Source organism: Ochotona curzoniae, unplaced genomic scaffold (genome assembly GCF_017591425.1).
Source record: "Ochotona curzoniae isolate NIBS_2020 unplaced genomic scaffold, NIBS_Ocur_1.0 contig_1, whole genome shotgun sequence".
NCBI lineage: Eukaryota > Metazoa > Chordata > Mammalia > Lagomorpha > Ochotonidae > Ochotona > Ochotona curzoniae.
In genome coordinates, this window is record NW_024464918.1 from 859,659 (window position 1) to 877,503 (window position 17,845).

The window sequence follows — 17,845 nt, forward strand, 5'->3', positions numbered from 1 at the left end:
ACAGTAACCATCAGAGTTCACATTCATTCAGCGTGCCTGGTTAGGCCTTGTGCACATGTTCTACCCGGGTCACCCTGCTTAGATTCGGGAAGCTGATGGAGCATTTCTTTGTTGAGTTGAGCAAAGCTGGGTGGATGACTAGCTTGAGAGGAAGCAGAAGGCGATTTCAAGGTGTTGGGCCTGTGTGTTCCAAACAATGATGCTGGTTGCTGAAGACACACAGGGACTTGTGAGATCCATAGCACTGAGAAGTTCCTTCTCCTTGTGTGAGGAGCAGTGCCGGGTACTGTGGGAGCCGCGTATATGAGCCCATCTGTGAAGAACTTTACGATGCAATAAGAACGAACGGTAAGCGTAGCTGACAAAAGCCTGTGGGCACTCTTGCTGTCCCGTGGTCTCATCTGTCCCCAATACTCTGGCTTGGAAAGCAGATAGCTTTTGAACTGTTTTGACCATACTGAATTTGAAATATGGTCTGGAAAGCTCTGTGCAACTTCCTATTAGGCAGTGAGAAGATGAACAGAAGTGAGGGGGGCTAAATTTGGGTGCCCACCAGGTTTGCAGAGCTCTGGAGCTCCAGTAAGCCACTGACTCCGCCTTCCAGGAATGTACCTCAAAACCCTTGGCCAGTGAGAGGCAGCTGACGCAGGCACTTGTCACAGGTGTAGCTCTTGAGACAGGTGTAGCTGGGAAAGTGCAGGAGTTTGCCAAAGGAGTTATACTGGAAGAGCTGAGAGCACACGTGGGAGAACTCCCTCTTCCCAGCCCCATGTTTGTTTTTGTCAATGGGCAATCTGGTTAAACACAGGGCTTGGCAGTCTGACTAATCAGGGCTTAAATTTTCCATCAGTTACGTCTACTTGGGCAAGTCACTTTAATTCTCAAAGCCCTGATTTCTTATCCATAAACAAGAATAGTAACAACAATAAAAAGAAAAGAAACGGTGAGACCGGTAGAACCTGTCACATGGGATTGTGATAATTTACATATCTGTTGGCACAAAACAAGTGTGAGGTAAGAAGTAACTGTAGTTCCTCTTCAGGCACTTGTTGCTAAGAATTCGTTTGTCTAGGTTAGAAACAGCTGCTAGAAGGTAGCCTGCCTGGAATTCAAAACTAGGCAGTCTGACTGTAGAGCTGCTGTGGGTTAAAGTCCAGCGCTGGAGACGACCCAGCTCTATCCTTGGCACACAGCTTGCCATGCGTCGTTGCTGTCACTTTTGAAACCATTTTTCGTGAGCTACACGGAAAAACAACATTACTGCATCAATTCTGGTACTGAGTTTTCTGCCAGGGTAACAGTCTCGGCTGTATTTCAGTTTAGATAATAATAACATCCTGGCATGGGGTGGGAGAAGGCCGGGGATTTACAGCCACGTGGGCGCCTAGTGGGAGCGGAGAGGCTTGCGCCACTTCCACCGCCAGGGGGCGGTGCTCCTCGCTGCCGCCGTGGAGAGCTGCACCGCCCACTCGCCAGCCCCCCCTCCACGTGGGTCCGAATGGTTAGGTCCGCTGGGCAGGTAGTGCGCTTCCGCGGTTTCCCTCCACCCCTTTTCCCTTGCCCCATTGGTAGGGGCTGCGGGTCCGGGCGGAAGTGGGGCAGGCGGGCGGGCGCGAGGCGTCACCGTTGTATATTCATGAGGCGCGCGCAGCTCGGCATGCTAATGAGGCGGGGCGCGGCGGCAGGCTCAGGAGCTGCTGGGCGGCGGCGGCTGCTGGATCGGAGCTACCCGGCGGGAGCGGCGTAGGCGCGGGGTCAGTGGCCAGCGCCAACCGGGACATGGAGCCGTCCGGCGGGGGCCTGGGGCCCGGCCGCGGGACCCGGGACAAGAAGAAGGGTCGGAGCCCGGATGAGCTGCCTCCGACGGGCGGCGACGGCGGCAAATCCAAGAAATTTGTGAGTGTCCCTCCCACCCCGCTCCCTCCGCCGGGCCCGGTCGCCGCCCCTCCGGGACCCGGGAGACCCCCCGAAGCAGCGGGCCCCGGGGGCGCCCGCCCGTCTCCAGGGAGCCGCCTCCGCGCCTTCCTTTCCTCGCTCCGCAGCCCGACGTGGTCCCCGCCTGGGACCCAGCGCCGAGTCCCACCTGGCCCTGGCGCCCTCGGGGCCCCCCGCACCCGCCGGCCGCACGCCGTGCCCTCCCGCCCCCTCAGCTTCACTTCCTTTCTTCCTCCTCCTGTACCCGAACACGCCTTCTCTCGCGCTCGGGGTCCCCCTGTGCTCGGCCGAGCCGGATCGCCCCTTCCCAACCCGCTTGGGTTTCCTTCTAAGGTCACTTCCTTCCACGGGGTTGATCCTTCTCACCTGCTAACTTTCCTCCCGCCCAGTCCCCCACTGGGCCCTCCGCCCGGTGTCACCTGATAATCCTTCCCCTCAGGAATGTTACCTGGCTCGGGCCCCACCCCCGGCTTCCCTTGGACGTTTGTCCTTGTTCCTGCCCAGGTCCGTGGCCATCGGGGCATGACGCGCGTTGGCCTCGGCGCGCTCCTCTGGCCAAAGAACCCCGTCTTTGGCCGGTTGCTTATTACTTTAAAGGGGTTGCTATTTCCCTCGGGGATCGTGCCCTCCTGACCCGGGGTGGTGACCAGCCACCTCCTTGGGGAGGAAGTAGACTTCAAGTCCAAGAAGTTGGTGACTAATGGAGTTGGTCTAGATGCGTATCCCGTTCTTCTCACCTCTTCTTCCTCCCCTCCTTGGCCCGGGGCTACTGAACGTTGCTCTCCTACCTGTAGAAGCTGTTGCTTTTCTTCAGATTGGCCAGTTACCTCCAGTCTCTGTCAGAAGGGATATTGACTTTCGTGTGTTCTTACACTGTCCATTACTTTCTGCCCACACTCAGTCTTCTTTCTGACACCTCTCCCCAGGGAGCTGTTGGCTCTCTCTCTCTCTGTGTCTCTCTCTCTTTTTTTAAACTGGAAAAGCTTGGAGATACAGAGCCTGGTCCAAATCTTAACAGTTTGCTTGCTACAGATTCGTAACTGTAAGCGGTTTCATTTTCTCCTGCAGGCATCAGGTCCCCTCTGTAGTAACTCTTCCTGCTAACCAGATGGTTTGTGGCACACTCTCCCAGCCCCACTCCTGAGCATTGTCACTAGGTCCGTATGTTTAGGATGGAAGGCTGAGAAAGGGATGGAAACAGGAAGAAAAATGTCGTCCTGTAACCCAGGGGGCCGAGATGCAGAGTGTACTCGACAGAATTAAAATAGTGACTCATCTCTTCCTACCTATTTGTAGCAAGACCAGGTGCTCCTGGACCGTCCTGTCCAGTGACCTGCAGGCCATCAGTCACTGCCCGCTTTGATCTGCCAAACACTTGTTTCTCCCCTTAGAAATGCAGGATTAATAGTAGTGACAACCTCCAGCCCCTCAGATGACTAAAGCCGCGTTTTTCTGGTTTCTTTATGATAAAATGGACCTTAAGTTAGAAAGCTTTCCTTTTGAGAGCTGGGGCCCCGGTGTTCTCTGTGTCTTTTTGTTTTGATTTGGTCTCCATGGGTACTGTTTGACCTTCCTCACCAGATTCTAGCTCTTCTTGCAGATTTGTGGTGACCTCTGTGGTTGGTAAACATTTTTCAAGTTTCTGGTAGAATTGAACACTTGATTTCATTGTATCCAACATTTGTGTATTCCGCAAAGTCATGAAGTTGGCTAAGCGTGTGGTGCTGCAGGATGAGATTGGAAGAAATTCAGCTTCGTTTCACCTGTTGGAACATCCGTGGCGCCTTGCGCACGCTGAGTGGATTTGGCTGAGTTGTTGAAATTTGCTCTTGGAGGCCGGAGCTGAAGCAAGTTCTCTCTCTTTTTTCCTTCTGAGGTGTTAGTCTTAACCCTTAACGTTCTGAATTTTAAAAACTAGGTAATAAAGATAGTCAAGTGAATTGCTTTAGTAGAGAAGGAATTAGAAGGGTGCCAGAAAAGCAGTGCTTTTTAACCCTTTAATTGGCAAGTATAATGTACTTCAAGGCGTCAGAATATTCTGTCTTCCTCTTTGCTCTTTTTATGAAACTCTGTGGAAATGAGAGAAGAGGAGGAGCGTTGCAATCAACTTCTCTATGTCTGGTTCTGTAGATGTGGGTGGGTGGAGTGGGCGAGATTGCTAGTGTGCTTTTGTTACCCGTGGCTTAGTTTTCTTAGACTATAGGCTAAAACTGAACTCAAAGCTCTTTCGCCTACTCGGCTTCGATCCTCTGGAACGCCATTAAGAATGTACTCTGTGATGCTGCACTGGCTTGGACTGGTTGTGCCTGAAAGGTTGTTTGCATTTGAGGGATTCTTTTAGTTGCTGCTACATACTGTAGGGGTTTACTTAAGATTCTAAGTTCAGATCAGCTGGTCAGAACACAGATCCCACAAGTGGCCTAAGACCAGCTGTTACCCTCTGAAGGATCTCAGGTGGACAGGAGATGGAGTCCAAATTTCCAGGGTGGCTGGGCACAAAATGACCTAGGAGGTGGATGTTTGCACAGTGGCTGGGGATGCCTTAGGGTGGTGCCTGCATGCCGTATTGGAATGCTGGGACTGGGTACCAGGTCTGCCGTTCTTCATTCCAGCTAATTACCGGAGCTTACCCTGGTTCCTGCCACCCAGCTAGCCGACCCTTGCAGAGTTCTAGGTTCCTGGCTTTGGTCTGATCCAGTCCTCCTAGCTGTTGCAGAAATTTGGAGAGTGAACCAGTGAATGGAAGATGGAACTGTGTCTCGGTGATTATTAGAAATGCCGCTATGCATGGCTGAAGACAAGCAGCTGCTGCTTCCCCTGGGCTCATCCTTTGCTCCTCTGCCGCGAGCATATCCTTCTCCCTCGCGTTCAGTTCCTTACTCCATCGGAAAATGAACGAAAATGAGAACTCCAAATGAACAGGGTGTTTTGTGACTTTTCAGAAGTGATTGAAGTGGGTGTCAGATAGACAGATTTCTGAAATGTGTGTAGAGGGAACCGGGATGTTAGACTGCAGAGTATTTTGTGCGTGGAATGGACTCAGTGGCTTCTTCAGTTCTGCGTTGGACACATTCTGAGAACAAAGAATGATGTTTGATTTGGGGGGGGGGGACCATAATTGTAAGATATGAATTGCACTGTGGGATTAGAGAGAACCAGTCACTTTAAACAGCTTTAGTTTTGAATATCTGTATTACATTATTATTATGTTGCAGTTTCATGCTTTTTTTTTTTCAGAGTATAAATGTCCAGTTGTAGATGCATGCCCAAAATGAGAGCAGTTAAAGGTGAAGTAATAGGAAAGACAAAGAATATGGTGCTCTCACCTGCTCACTCTCATTCTGGATTTACTTATTCATTTGAAAGATAGAATGGTAGAGGTGGGCAGAGAGGAGAGAGAGCAAGCATGAGGGAGATCTTCCTTAGGTCAGTTGACTCCCCAAGTGCCTGCAACAGTCAGGGCTGGCCATGCTTGAGCCAGGAGGTGCACTTGATCCAGGTCAACTGGGAGGGTGGCAGGAACCCACATATTGAGGATCTTCATTTTCTGCCTCCCAGGTATATTGGCAGAAAGGCAGATTGGAAGTCCAGAGTAGCCAAGATTGAAGCCAGGTGCTCCTGTATGGACTGTTGGCATCCCAATGACAGTTTAACTTGGTGCACCACAATACCCACTCCATTAGAAGACATTAACTTTGGGCTAAATATTTGCAGAAAACTGAAAAATCACAGGTAGTGATGTGTAAGTAATTGTTTTTAAAAAAGATTTAAAAAAGAGAGAAGGAGATACAAATATCTTCCACCTGCTGGCTCACTTCCCCAGTAGCCACAACAGCTGGAGCTGAGGCCATCCAAAGCCAGGAGCCAGGAACTTCTGCCAGGTCTCCCATATGGGTGCAGGGTCCCAAGGCTTTCGGCCATCCTGGACTGCTTTCCCAGGCCACAGGCAAGGAACTGCAAGGGAAGTGGAGCAGTAAGGACATGAACCCACGTCCATAAGGCATCCCGGCACAAGCAAGGTGAGAATTTAGCCACCAGGGCTATTGTGTCGGACCTGTAAGTCATGTTTTTTCTAGAGATGGTAAACACAGGGATTATTTAGTTTGCAAAGAGGGAGGGGAGCCTTCAGGAATGTTAGTGACATGTTTGAGATGACAGAATGATACTTTAACCATTTCTGCCCTTTCTGTGTGACTTACAAGAGGGCCCTGTATTCATTTGATGCTGACTCAAGAAGGAATCCTTCCTGGGGGTAAAGCTGAGGGGGTGGGTTTGAGTTGGGAGAGTTGGTAAATGTGTTTTTTTTTTTTTTAAGATGTATTTTATTGGAAAGTCGGATATATGAGAGGAGAAGAGACAGAAAGATCTTCTGTCTGATGATTGACTCCCTAAGCGTGTCAGAGCTGAACTGATCCAAAGCCAAGAAAGAGCCAGGAACTTCTGGGTCTCCCATGCGGATGCAGGATCCCAAGGTTTTGGGCCGTTCTTGACTGCTTTCCCAGGCTACAAGCAGGGAGCTGGATGGGAAGTAGTGATAAGAACCAGCACCCATATGGGATCCTGGTGCTTGCAAGGTGAGGAATGTAGCCACTAGGCTACCGTGCTGGGCCCCAGGATACTTCTTTTTTAAAGGAGCTAACATTTTGATGGTCTGTAAGTTATTATAAAAGCTAAGAAAATATGAGCGAATGAGAAACAATTCAGGTTTGTTGGTGGGAACATGGATCAGAATAGGCTGATTTTATCCAATATGATAGAATAGCTTTTTGTTGTCCTCAAGGACTTTGAGTGAATTTTATAAATGGATTGCCAAGGTATTCTTGCAGAATGTTGTGTCTCCTGTGATTTGCAATAGGAGCTTGAAAGATAAGCATATATACCACGCTTAGCTTAGAACAGAGCTAAAATCATGTTTATTGGCAAAAAGTACTATAATTTTTAAAAATAGAGCTTGTATGTGTAGACCTAAGTTTCACAACTAAAATAATTTATGACTGCAAAAATCATCTGTTTTGAAATAAACTTTGATGTTTGAAGGCATAGTAAAAAATTCACCTGTTGTTGCCAGCAAAGCCGCATCAGATGTTTGCCTCTAGTTGGGTTTGAGTAAGATGAAGCTGCATGCTCCCCTTGCATAAGGATTATTGAGGTACTGCTCCTTTAGTCTTTAGATTAGAAATGCAGGGTGACAGAGCAGAGATCGAGAAGTGGAGACAGGAAATGGCTGCAGAAGCCAGGAGCCTGGAACTGCATGAGTGGCAAGGGTCCAGGTATGGGTTGTCTTCTGCTCTTTCCAGACACATTAGCAGGGAGCTGGTTTGGAAGCAGAGCAGATGGGGACTGAAAACAGTACTCAGATAAGGGGGGTGCTGACACTGCAATCAGGAGCTTTACAGGTTGTGCCACAGCACTGGCCCTGGGAAGAGACTGTAAATGTCCTCAAACCCAAACCTGCAGCCAAGGCAGCAGTCACTTCAGCATCTGCAGGGCCTGGAGTGTGGGCGCAAGGATTGGCTGAGTAAACAGAAGAAACGAAGCAGACATTTTGGAACTCTTTTTTTTTTTTTTTCCATGGGATTCCAGGGTCTTGGAACATGGCTGGCATAGTAGGAACGGATTGTAGAGGAGTATACACACTAGAAGCTGTGAAACTGAGCGGAAAAAGCTGAAAGAAGCACACTGTGTTTCTTGGCTGTGTGACAACTAGGGAGTGTTCATTTGCCCTTTCAATATTGGCTTAAATTTCTTTTCTCTGAGAAAGGGGATGGAACAGATAAGGGGTACAAACACAAAATAGAGTAAGTATAATAGGAACTGAATGAAAAGAAACATGGGTTCTCCTATGGAAGCCTTCTTATGGAAAATGGTGAAAGTCCAACCCTGCCAGCAGCAGTAATTGCTTGAACCTTTTGTTAAGGAGGCAATTACAGGTAGAATTTATGATATACTGGATCTGTTTTCTGGATTTCTGATCTATGACCTATTTCCTGTTTTAGTTACAGTGTTGAATAGTGTTTGTGAGGCACATGATTTGTATTTTCTAGTAGGATTTAAGATACTGTTGCTTCTTGGCCTTTTGGCTAAGATCAGGTGTATGATTTAACATACTGCAGTTACCCTCACAGAAGGTCATTTATAAGCCATGTTTGGTCGTAAAGTTCATGGAAGGCCAAGCTGTGTAAGTTTCTGGTTAGCCATACAGCTTCTCTTACATCTTGCTTTCTTTTTTAATATCAGAACTTTAGCAGCAAGTAAAAAAGGCACATCTCATCACCTGTGTCTTACAAATCCATTGATTGGTATTCATATAGTAAGCAATTTCACATCGTTCATGGAAGTGCCAGATATGGGAAGTAATGTTTGGATTTTGAAAGTTTTTTTTGTTTGTTTCTTTGCACCAAAGTAAAATTGTTTAATTTCACTTTTCCATGAACTCTTTGAAGTACCCTTGCGTTAAAGTGCATAATTTGGGAGACTGCTGTTCTAGTCAAGATCATGAGTATATTTTGTCACCCTCGAAGCTTTTCCTTCTTTCCCTTGGGAATACCTACCTTTTATCCTTCTCTGTTCTTCTTATCCTCAGGTAACCACTAGTTTGCTCTCTGTAACTGTAGGTTTGCTTGTATTTTCAAGAATTTTAGGTGAATGGAGTAGGAGCCATTTTGTGGAGCTTCTTTCTGTACAATAATTTGTACTTAAGTATAAGTATTAATAGTATACTTTTTTTATTTGAAAAGTCCCTCCACCAAGACTTATTTATTTGGAAGGCAGAATTACAGAGTGGGAGAGACAGAAAAGGCATGCATTTGCTGGTTCACTCCACAGATGGTTGTAATGGAGGGCTGGGCCAGGCTAAAGCCAAGAACTGAGAGCCTCATCTGGTTCTCCCATTTTGGAACAGGGGCCCAAGGACCTGGGCCATCTGCTGCTGATTTCCCAGGTGCACTGATAGGGAGCTGGATTGGAAGTGGAACAGTCCAGACTGCAACCAGTGCTCATGCATGCTGGAGATTGGAGGCCTGGCGGTTTTACCTGTGTGTGCTGGAGCACTGCCACTGACTGTGTGTGGGTTTTTTTTTTTTTTTTTTTTTTTTTTTTAAGATTTATTTGTTGTGGCTGGTGCTGTGGTGAGGCTAAGCATGTGGCCAGTACTAGCATCTGACATGGGCACTGGTTTGAATCCTACCTGGTTCCACTTTTAATTCAGTGGCTAACATGTTTGGGAAAAGTATCCTGAGAAAATCACAGATCTGTGGTCTGTGGAGTGCATGTATCAGAACTGGTTGCTGAGGCCTATGCAGTGGATGCCATATCCAGATGCTCGTGGGGGACATGACAACCAGTTCATTGAGGCCTGCGGAGGATGCCTTGGACCATGGAGGGTAGAACAAATTGGACAGCTTTTTTTTTTTTCTGGGCAAATTGAGACTCTAAGGTAGACTATGTCAGCAAGTGGACTTTGGAAGGATTTCCTCAATCTTGGAGCAACGGAATATTGAAACCACTTAGAGCAGTACCCTCAGAACATGCTCCTCATTGGGAACCCTGGGATGACCTTGGGTAGCTGGCCCTCATTCCTGGGTACTGATGTAGTTAGGCTGCTGGGAGCAGTTCTCTCCACTTCTCTCCCCACTTCCCCCCATTTTTTGACCCTCCCCCACCCTAATTGGTAGTCCACATGGGCATGCATCCCTCTCAACTATGTAATATCATGAAAATATAATGGATTTATAATTTAAAAAAAAGATTTATTGTGTCAGATGCTGTGATAGGGCTAAACCTCTTCCTGCCCAGTGCTGTGACATGGGCAATGATATGAGTCCTACCTATTCCACTTTCAGTTCATTGGCTAATGTACCTGGGAAAGCAGTGAAATATGTCCCAAGTACTTGGGATCCTGCACCCATGTAGGAGACCAGAGAAAGTTCCAGGTTCCTGGCTCCAGCTCTGGCTAGTGTGGCTTTTAGTGGAGTGGGCTGATGGATGGAAGATCTTTCTCCTCTCTCCTTCCACCTCTGTAAACTATGCCTTTCAAATAAAAATCAACACATTTAAAAAATAAGAATTTATTTATCTTGAAAGGGTGGTAGAGATGGGGGAGGTGGGGAGACAATGCCCTTTCTGCTGCTTGATTCCCCAGTGCTAGTGGCTGGGCTGGCCGAAGCCAGGAGGCGAGGACTTCGTTCTGGTTTCCCTGGTGGGCGGCACAGGCCCACACACTTGGGCCATCTTTGGCTGCTTTTCCCAGGCCATTAATAGGGAGCTGGGTTGGAAGTGATGGAGCAGGGGCTCATTTGGGATGCTGGGTTGGCAGGCGGTGGCTTTATCTGTTACCCCATAACATTGGTCCCACTGTGTAGTTTTGTATATGGATTTTTTTTTAAAGATTTATTTTATTTTTATTGGAGGAGAGACAGAGAGGAAGATCTTCCGTCTGATGATTCACTCCCCAAGTGAGTGCAACGGCCGATGCTATGCCTATCTGAAGCCAGGAGTCTCTTCCAGGTCTCCCATGCGGGTGCAGGGTCCCAAAGCTTTGGGCCGTCCTTGACTGCTTTCCCAGGCCACAGGCAGGGAGCTGGATGGGAAGAGGGGCCACCGGGATTAGACCGGCGCCCATATGGGATCCTGGTGCGTTCAAGGCGAGGACCTTAACCACTGCGCCACCGCGCCGGGCCCTTGTGTATGGATTTACTGGGATTTGTTTATTAAGATTTGTTTTGCTTTCAATTTTTGTGTACATTTTTTTTCTAGACATATGCCTTTATTTCTCTTGGGCAAACATATAGGAGTGGAATGACTAGGTCATATGTTAGATCTGTGCTTCCTTTTTAAAGGAAATTGCCAAACTGTTTTCCAAAGTGGTTGCGCCATTTTGTGTTTTCACCAGTGATCACAAGAGTTGTTCCAGTTGCTTGCTTACTCTTGGTACGCTTCATCTTTTAGCCATCCTGGTGGCTGATGGTGATAGCCCAGTAAAGCTTCAGTTTATAGTTCTTTGATGATGTTGAGTATCTTTTCATGCCCATTGCTTCCTGCCTCCCAGGGTACAAATAAACTGGAAACTGGAATCAGAAGCCGAGTTGGAACTCAAATTCAAGTACTCCCATCTGGGATGTGGACATCCCAAGCAGTATCTTACCTGCTGTATCAAATGCTTGTCTCTTAGTCGGCAAAATCTTGACCTAATTCCTTAAAGAATATGTACAAAGAGCAAACAAGGGGCCGGGTGTTTGGCCTCTTGATTTAAGACACTTGGTAAGATAGCCATGTCCTAAGCTGAAGTGCTCGCATTTCACTCATTCTTGGGGCTTCTGATTCCAGTGTTGTACTAATGCAGGCTCTGGGAAGCAGCAGTGTTGGCTGGAGTGGCTGGACTCCTACCACTCATGTGGAGGACTTCAACTGAGTCTCTAGCTCCTGAAGCACCTTGCCAGCTTCAGCTATCAGGAACTCTTGGGATGTGAGCCAGCACGTGGGTAGAGGTTCTCTCTGTCCCTCCCTTCCAGTGACTTTAATTTTTAAAATGTATTTTGAAGAACTCAGGGGTTTAATTTGATGACGTGACCTTTTTCATTTTTGCCATATTTTAAAAATTGTGGCACAAATTATAGTCACTAAGATTTTGTGAATACCTCTGAAATTACATATTTTACTTTTTTATATAAAGATTTATTTTTTATTGGAAAAGCGGATTTACGGAGGGAGAATCTTCATCCATTGGATCACCCTCCAAATGGCCACAATGGCCAAAGCTGAGCCGATCCAAAGCTAGGAACCTCTTCTGAGTCTCCCATGTGGGTACAGGATCCTAAGGCTTTGGGCTGTCCTCGAGTGCTTTCCCAGGCTACAAGCAGGGAGCTGGATTGGAGGTGAAGCGTTGGGGTATATGGAATGCTGGTACTTGAAGTTGGAAGATTACTCAATTGAGGCATTTTGCCAGGCCCAGATTTAGTTCTTAAATTGGCTTCTATTCCACTAGAGGTATTGGGTCCCACAGATTTAGTTTTAGGGTAACTTTTTAGGCATGACAGGACATTTCTGATATTTTTGGACCAGGGGATCTCAGAGATTCCATTTATTTGGGAAATAGTTTTTCTTGTTAAGTGGTGGCAGTAAATTTTGATTTTTCTTGTAGTCAATGTGCTACAAGTTGTGTTATGCCAGTTTTCCTATCTGTGAGTATTAATAAATGTTTATCATTGTTACAGAGAGAGGAAGTCGATTCATTCTAGACCAAAACAATGGAATTAATAGCAACAGTAATATTAACAAAAATAAAAGCAAGATTATTGGCATATTCAGAATAACCCTGGGACTGTGCTGAAAGAACTTTAGATTTATTATCACTAATCTCTACATGGACCTTTTAAAATAGGTACTATTATTACTTCCATTTTATAGGTGATAAAACTACCAGTGTGATCAACAAGTACACAGAATGAATAAATAGCAGAATTAGGATTCAGACTTAATTGAAAAACCCACTCATTTATTCACATTATAATCATAGCTCACATGTCTAACTTTATATCTGCAGTGTAACAGTATTCCCTACTGAAAATTTGTTAGGGAATTTTGATGGCATGCCTTTAAGAATTCTTTCATCATCTGCAGTCTGGTTGCTAGAGTTCAGTTGGTGGGAAAGAAGTACTGGGCGTTTCAAAACTATCAAAACTACTTGAACAGAACCCTCAGAACTTGCTGCACACTGGGGACCCTGGCATGATATCAGATGGCTGTTCCCCCACCCCCAGGTGCTAAGGTGGTTGGGAGACTGGGTGTGATTTCTCCGCTTGTATTCCCCCTCCTGCCGAGATACAAGAAGAAAAAGAATATATGTAAACAATGGTCTCATTCACTTTCCCCTAATTCTCTTTTTTTTTTTTTTTTAAAGATTTATTTTTATTATTTTTTCATTGGAAAGGTGGATATACAGAGAGGAGAGACAGAGAGGAAGATCTTCCGTCCGATGATTCACTCCCCAAGTGAGTGCAACGGGCCGATACTATGCCGATCCGAAGCCAGGAGCCTCTTCCGGGTCTCCCACGCAGGTGCAGAGTCCCAAGGCTTTGGGCCGTCCTCGACTGCTTTCCCAGGCCACAGGCAGGGAGCTGGAAGGGAAGCGGGGCTGCCAGGATTAGAACCGGCGCCCATATGGGATCCCGGGCGTGCAATGCAAGGACCTTTAACCACTTGCGCCACCGCGCCGGGCCCGACTTTCCCCTAATTCTCAACACATCCCACCCTAATCAACTATGTAAACATCAAAAATAAAATTTTAAAAGTTGTGCGGTTGCTCTGCGAGGTCTAGTTCTGATTTTTTTTGAGATTGCGATGTCTACAGATTGCCATGTCTGCAGAATGGATACAACAAGCTTTGAGAATATGAACATTGATTTTTTTAAAAGATATATTGTGTATCTATTTGAAAGGCAAATTTATAGAGGGGAGACAGATCTTCCGTATGGTGATTCACTTCTCAAATGGCCATAGTGACCAGAGCTGAGCTATTCTGAAGAACCTGGAGCTTCCTCTGGGTCTCTCATGTGGTGCAGGGGCCCAAATACTTGGGCCAACTTCTTTTCTTTTTTAATTTTCTTTTTAATATTGTTTGAATAATTGAGAGGGATACACTCCCATGTGAGAATGAGGAAGGTCAGATATGGAGGAAGGTGGGTGGGAAAAATGTTTGCACAGCCCTTATGGCTACATCAGGGGAGAGGGCTGTTCTTTGTTGTCAGATTACATCTGGGATGTCAGACCCCCTGGGATGGGGGTCAGTCATTTCATGACACCCTAAAGATCCTGTTGTGGGGAAGGGTGTTTTGAGGGTGTTACTTGAGTGGTTTTGATAGTTTTGAGGCGTTGTTGGTTTTGTTGCTCCAGGGGTAGAATAATCTTTGCAAGGTCTCCTAGTTGACAAAGTCCAGCTTAGTGCATCCCTGGACGCAGGCATACCACAAAGCTTGACCTCTGATGAAGCACTCAGTAGTGCTTTCTGCTGGTCTAGATGAGCCGACCATCATGCTCTTCGTGTGCATCTGTGCTCTCTACTGCATGGGCATCAGCAACTGAGGAGGCCCAGTCATAATGCATACACTACAAGGTTGGACCATACATCCTGTGATTTTCTGTATGGCCAAGGTCTGAGTCCTCTTGGGGAGTTCCCCAAGAAACTTTGCCTGGGGTGACCTCGGACTCGACTCTTGCATGCACCAGCCATTGCAGTCAGCTTTGGTCCATCACCTGCACCAGCCAATGCTCAAACTAGTGGATGCAGCTGCCTGGTGAGTTTCACCTCCAACCCCATCTCTCACACAAATCTCTGGGTGTTATGGCCTATTCGGTGCAACACCCAGTAACCCCCACCAGACCTGCCACCATACCTGGTTTTTGCATGTGCCAGCCTCTGCTGTGGCCTAGTCTGGCCCAGCCCATATCCCATCTGGCTGTCGTGCACACCGGTGGGTGCTGTGGCTTAGCTCCACGTGCACCACCCAGAGACTTAGCTCCAACATACGCTAACAGGTGCCGATGCCTTGTCCAGCCAGGCTCATCCCCTAGTTTCAGATGTCACAATCACCAGTGGAAGCAGCAACCCAGGAATGGGAGTCTCTGAAGTTCCTTCATCAGATCCAGACCTGTTGTGTTTGCCAGCAGGTGCTATGACCCAGTCTGAGATGGTCCACCCCCAGTCTTAGTGTTCCCTAGCAGATACAGCAGCTTGGTCCAGCCTGGCCCACCCCCCAGTCCTCATAAGTACTGGTGGGTATTGTCGTCCAACCCAGCCTGGCTGCACTCACATCTTGGCTCTCACTTGTACAGTGTGTGGATTGACCCTGTCTGACCTACTTCCAGATCTGGCTCACACAAATGCCAACAGGTACTAGAGCCCAGCCTGGTCTTGCTTGCTCTCAGCCTTGGCTCTCACGCGTTCCAGCAGAAGGTGTGGCCTAGAAGGAGGAGTTTTCCAAGTTTCCTTACCCAGTCTGTGCCTAGCAACAGATCTAGCATGTACTGGTGGTGCTGTTGACTGGCCTGATTGGTCCATATTCGTCCTGGCTCTCACCAGCGGATGCTACGCTCTAGTGCAACCTGGCTCACCCCAAACCTGGCTCTCTTGTGATTGAGCGGGTGTGATGGCCTAGCCTGGCTGTCCCACACCCATCTGGCTCTTGTAAGTAACAGTGGGTGCTGGAGCCTATTGGGCCAGTTTCTGCTGCCGTAGATAGAGAGCTGGATAGGAAGTAAAACAGTTGGCATTCAAATTAGTGTCCATATGGTATGCTGACCCCCACTGACAGAGGCTTAACTTACTGTACTACAGCACTAGCCCCTGAACATCAACTTTAAAATGCTATAGAAGTTCAGACTTGAGAAAATTAAAATGTTCCAAGAATCAGGCAACCTAAGTTTCAGAATTCTATAATGCTGGAGGCAAGAAGGGTACTAAAAATTACCTAACCTGGTGTCTAGAGATGAAGAGATGTTGGCCCAGATCTCCTGACAGAGTCAGAACCCCTATCTGTACTCCTCTGCAGTGTTCTTTGCATAGGGGACTTTTGGCTACCTAGTTGAGATTCTGCCTCTGGTTAGCCATGTGAACTCTGGGCAAACCATTTCAAAGTTCTTGGTAAGTCTTATCATAAAATGACACTGTTACGATAATTCATTTCCAAAGTTTGTGCTCATTTCCCAAATACTGCAAATAATCTAGAATATAATTGTGGGCAGTGTTAGTTAGCTTCAAAGAAGGAAGAGGGATATGATTTTAAATTTGTTATTTTCTTTTTAATATTGTTGGCATAATTGAGAGGGATGCACACCCATGTCGGCCTCTGATTAGGATGAGGAGGGTTCATTTGTTTTGTTTTCTCCTGTGTCCACTGGAGTAGGGAAGGTGGGGCAGAAGTACTTGTTATCAAATTATATCAATACTCTGGGATGGGAGTCAGTCATTTGATGTTAAATTGGAGACCCAGATGTGGAGAAGAGCTGTCTACGGGTGTTACTTGAGTGGTTTTGATAGTTCTAAGATGTTGGTTTCGTTGCTCAGGGGTGGGAAAATTTTTTTTTTTTTTTTTTTAATCGGGAAGTCAGATATACAGAAAGGAAGAGAGACAGAGAGGAAGATCTTCTGTCTGTTGACTCAATCCCCAAGTGGCCACAATGGCCTGAATTGTGATGATCTGAAGCCAGGAGCTTTTTCTGGGTCTCCAGCGTGGGTGCAGGATCCCAAAGCTTTGGGCCATCCTCAACTACTTTCCCAGGCCACAGGCAGGGAACTGGATGGGAAGTAAGGCAGGCTGCTGGGATTAGAACCAGTTCTCATATGGGATCCCATTTTGTACCATGCGAGTACTTTAGCCCTTACCGTGCTGGGCTCAGGGGTGGAAAAAATCTTTGCAAGTTCTGCTGGTTGACAGTACATCTGCAAAGCTTGGGCAGGAGAGTTGTCCAACCTGTTCTGCTTTCCATCCTCTGATGAGGCACTTTATGCTCATTGCTGGCCTAGATGAGCTGGCTGTTTTGTGGGGGGAAATGATCCTGGAAAGAAATCTGGGTAGCCTAAGAGAGGGGGAAGGGACTTCAGAGGCTGGGGAACAGTGTGAAGAAAGGGTGTGAATTTTTGGCTGTGGGGAAGAGAAAGGAATGATTACAAGATTAGTGAGAGAAATCATTTAAAAAAAACAAAGGCAGACACTTCATAGAGATTAACCTACAAGCGCTTGTGAAGGATAAAATACCGATCTCTAAAACCTGCATAAGGCAGGACTTGGAATCAGCTTGTTGTAACATGTTGTAATGTGTGGTGATGCATGTTGATGTCAGTTTTGCTGTGTGACGTCGTGGTGACAGTACATAAATGAAGAGCTCCAGGAGCGTGAATGGATTGGTGTTAAGCTCAGTGTCATAGCAACTGGTTTCTGCTTCCTGGCTAGGGTTTAGATAATTGTTTATTGATTTCTAGCTTTATTAATTGTAACATTGCAATTTCATACTTTCACAGATTAATCTTAATTTGAAAAGATGGCTCTTAACTTGAGTCCTGAAGCTGTTTAATCAAATTGTGGATGCACGAGGGTGATGTCGTTGTGGCAACAGTCTGAACCTGTCTATCGTTCCTGTGCTTTTCTGAATGTTATTTAGTACCGTGCCGTTTAGGTTTTGATTATATGCTTATTGGAAATGTTCTTTAGTCTTTTTTGAATACAGAATAACTTTTATATCTTCTGTTGTGATCTTATTTCCTCTCCAGCTTGTAAGGTCCCCTAAGAGCAGTGGTAGTGTTCAGCTGATGTTAGCAACATCTCTGTTTTCATTTTAGTGTTAGCCTGTAGAGACTTGAGATTATTTTTGAGGCTCTCCATTTCTGTGGTTTGCTGTAGGTAGTTGACAGTTTTGAAAACATTGATCCTCTAACTAAGGTAATTGTGGGACAGAGAACCATTAATTTTACAACACCTGACCAGAAAGAACTATATATTGGGCAAAGACGATTGTTTATCTCTGGAACTAGAGTTTTGAGTTGTGTTTCATCAGGGAACATGTCTATAGGATTAAGAATCTGCATCATTTTACATAGTACAAGGCTGCCAACTCTTACTATTATACATGGGAATGGTATTTGACCCAGAGCTTGAGGGATTGCTAGCATCCATTTAAAGGGAATAATGACTAAGTTCCCATGTTCTTTGAGTCCAGAAGTATTCACAGCCTTTTGTTGCTACAGAATTTTTTAGAATATTAGGTAAGGAGGACAAGGATGAGTCTTCAAGTCCTTGGAGTGTGTTTGGGTCTCCACAAGAAATGGCAAGTGGCGTAGGCTCCTGTGCACCATTTTTCCTTTCACAGCGCATACTCCTACCCTTGGGTAGAGAGTTGCTGCCTTTCCTTCAGTTGGCCA

At 46.5% G+C, this 17,845-nt stretch overlaps 1 protein-coding gene across 4 annotated transcripts in view; it reads left to right on the top strand.

The window, feature by feature from the left end:
- Positions 1-1,694: 1,694 nt before the first annotated feature.
- The window catches only part of DIAPH1 (diaphanous related formin 1), a 117,037-nt gene continuing 100,886 nt past the window's right edge, over positions 1,695-17,845 (top strand). For all 4 annotated transcript variants that reach the window (XM_040995575.1, XM_040996317.1, XM_040997015.1 and 1 more), the window contains exon 1: positions 1,695-1,896. In XM_040995575.1, coding sequence (XP_040851509.1) covers positions 1,780-1,896 — 117 coding nt within the window. In that variant the 5' untranslated portion in view covers positions 1,695-1,779. The remainder of the gene's footprint in view (positions 1,897-17,845) is intronic.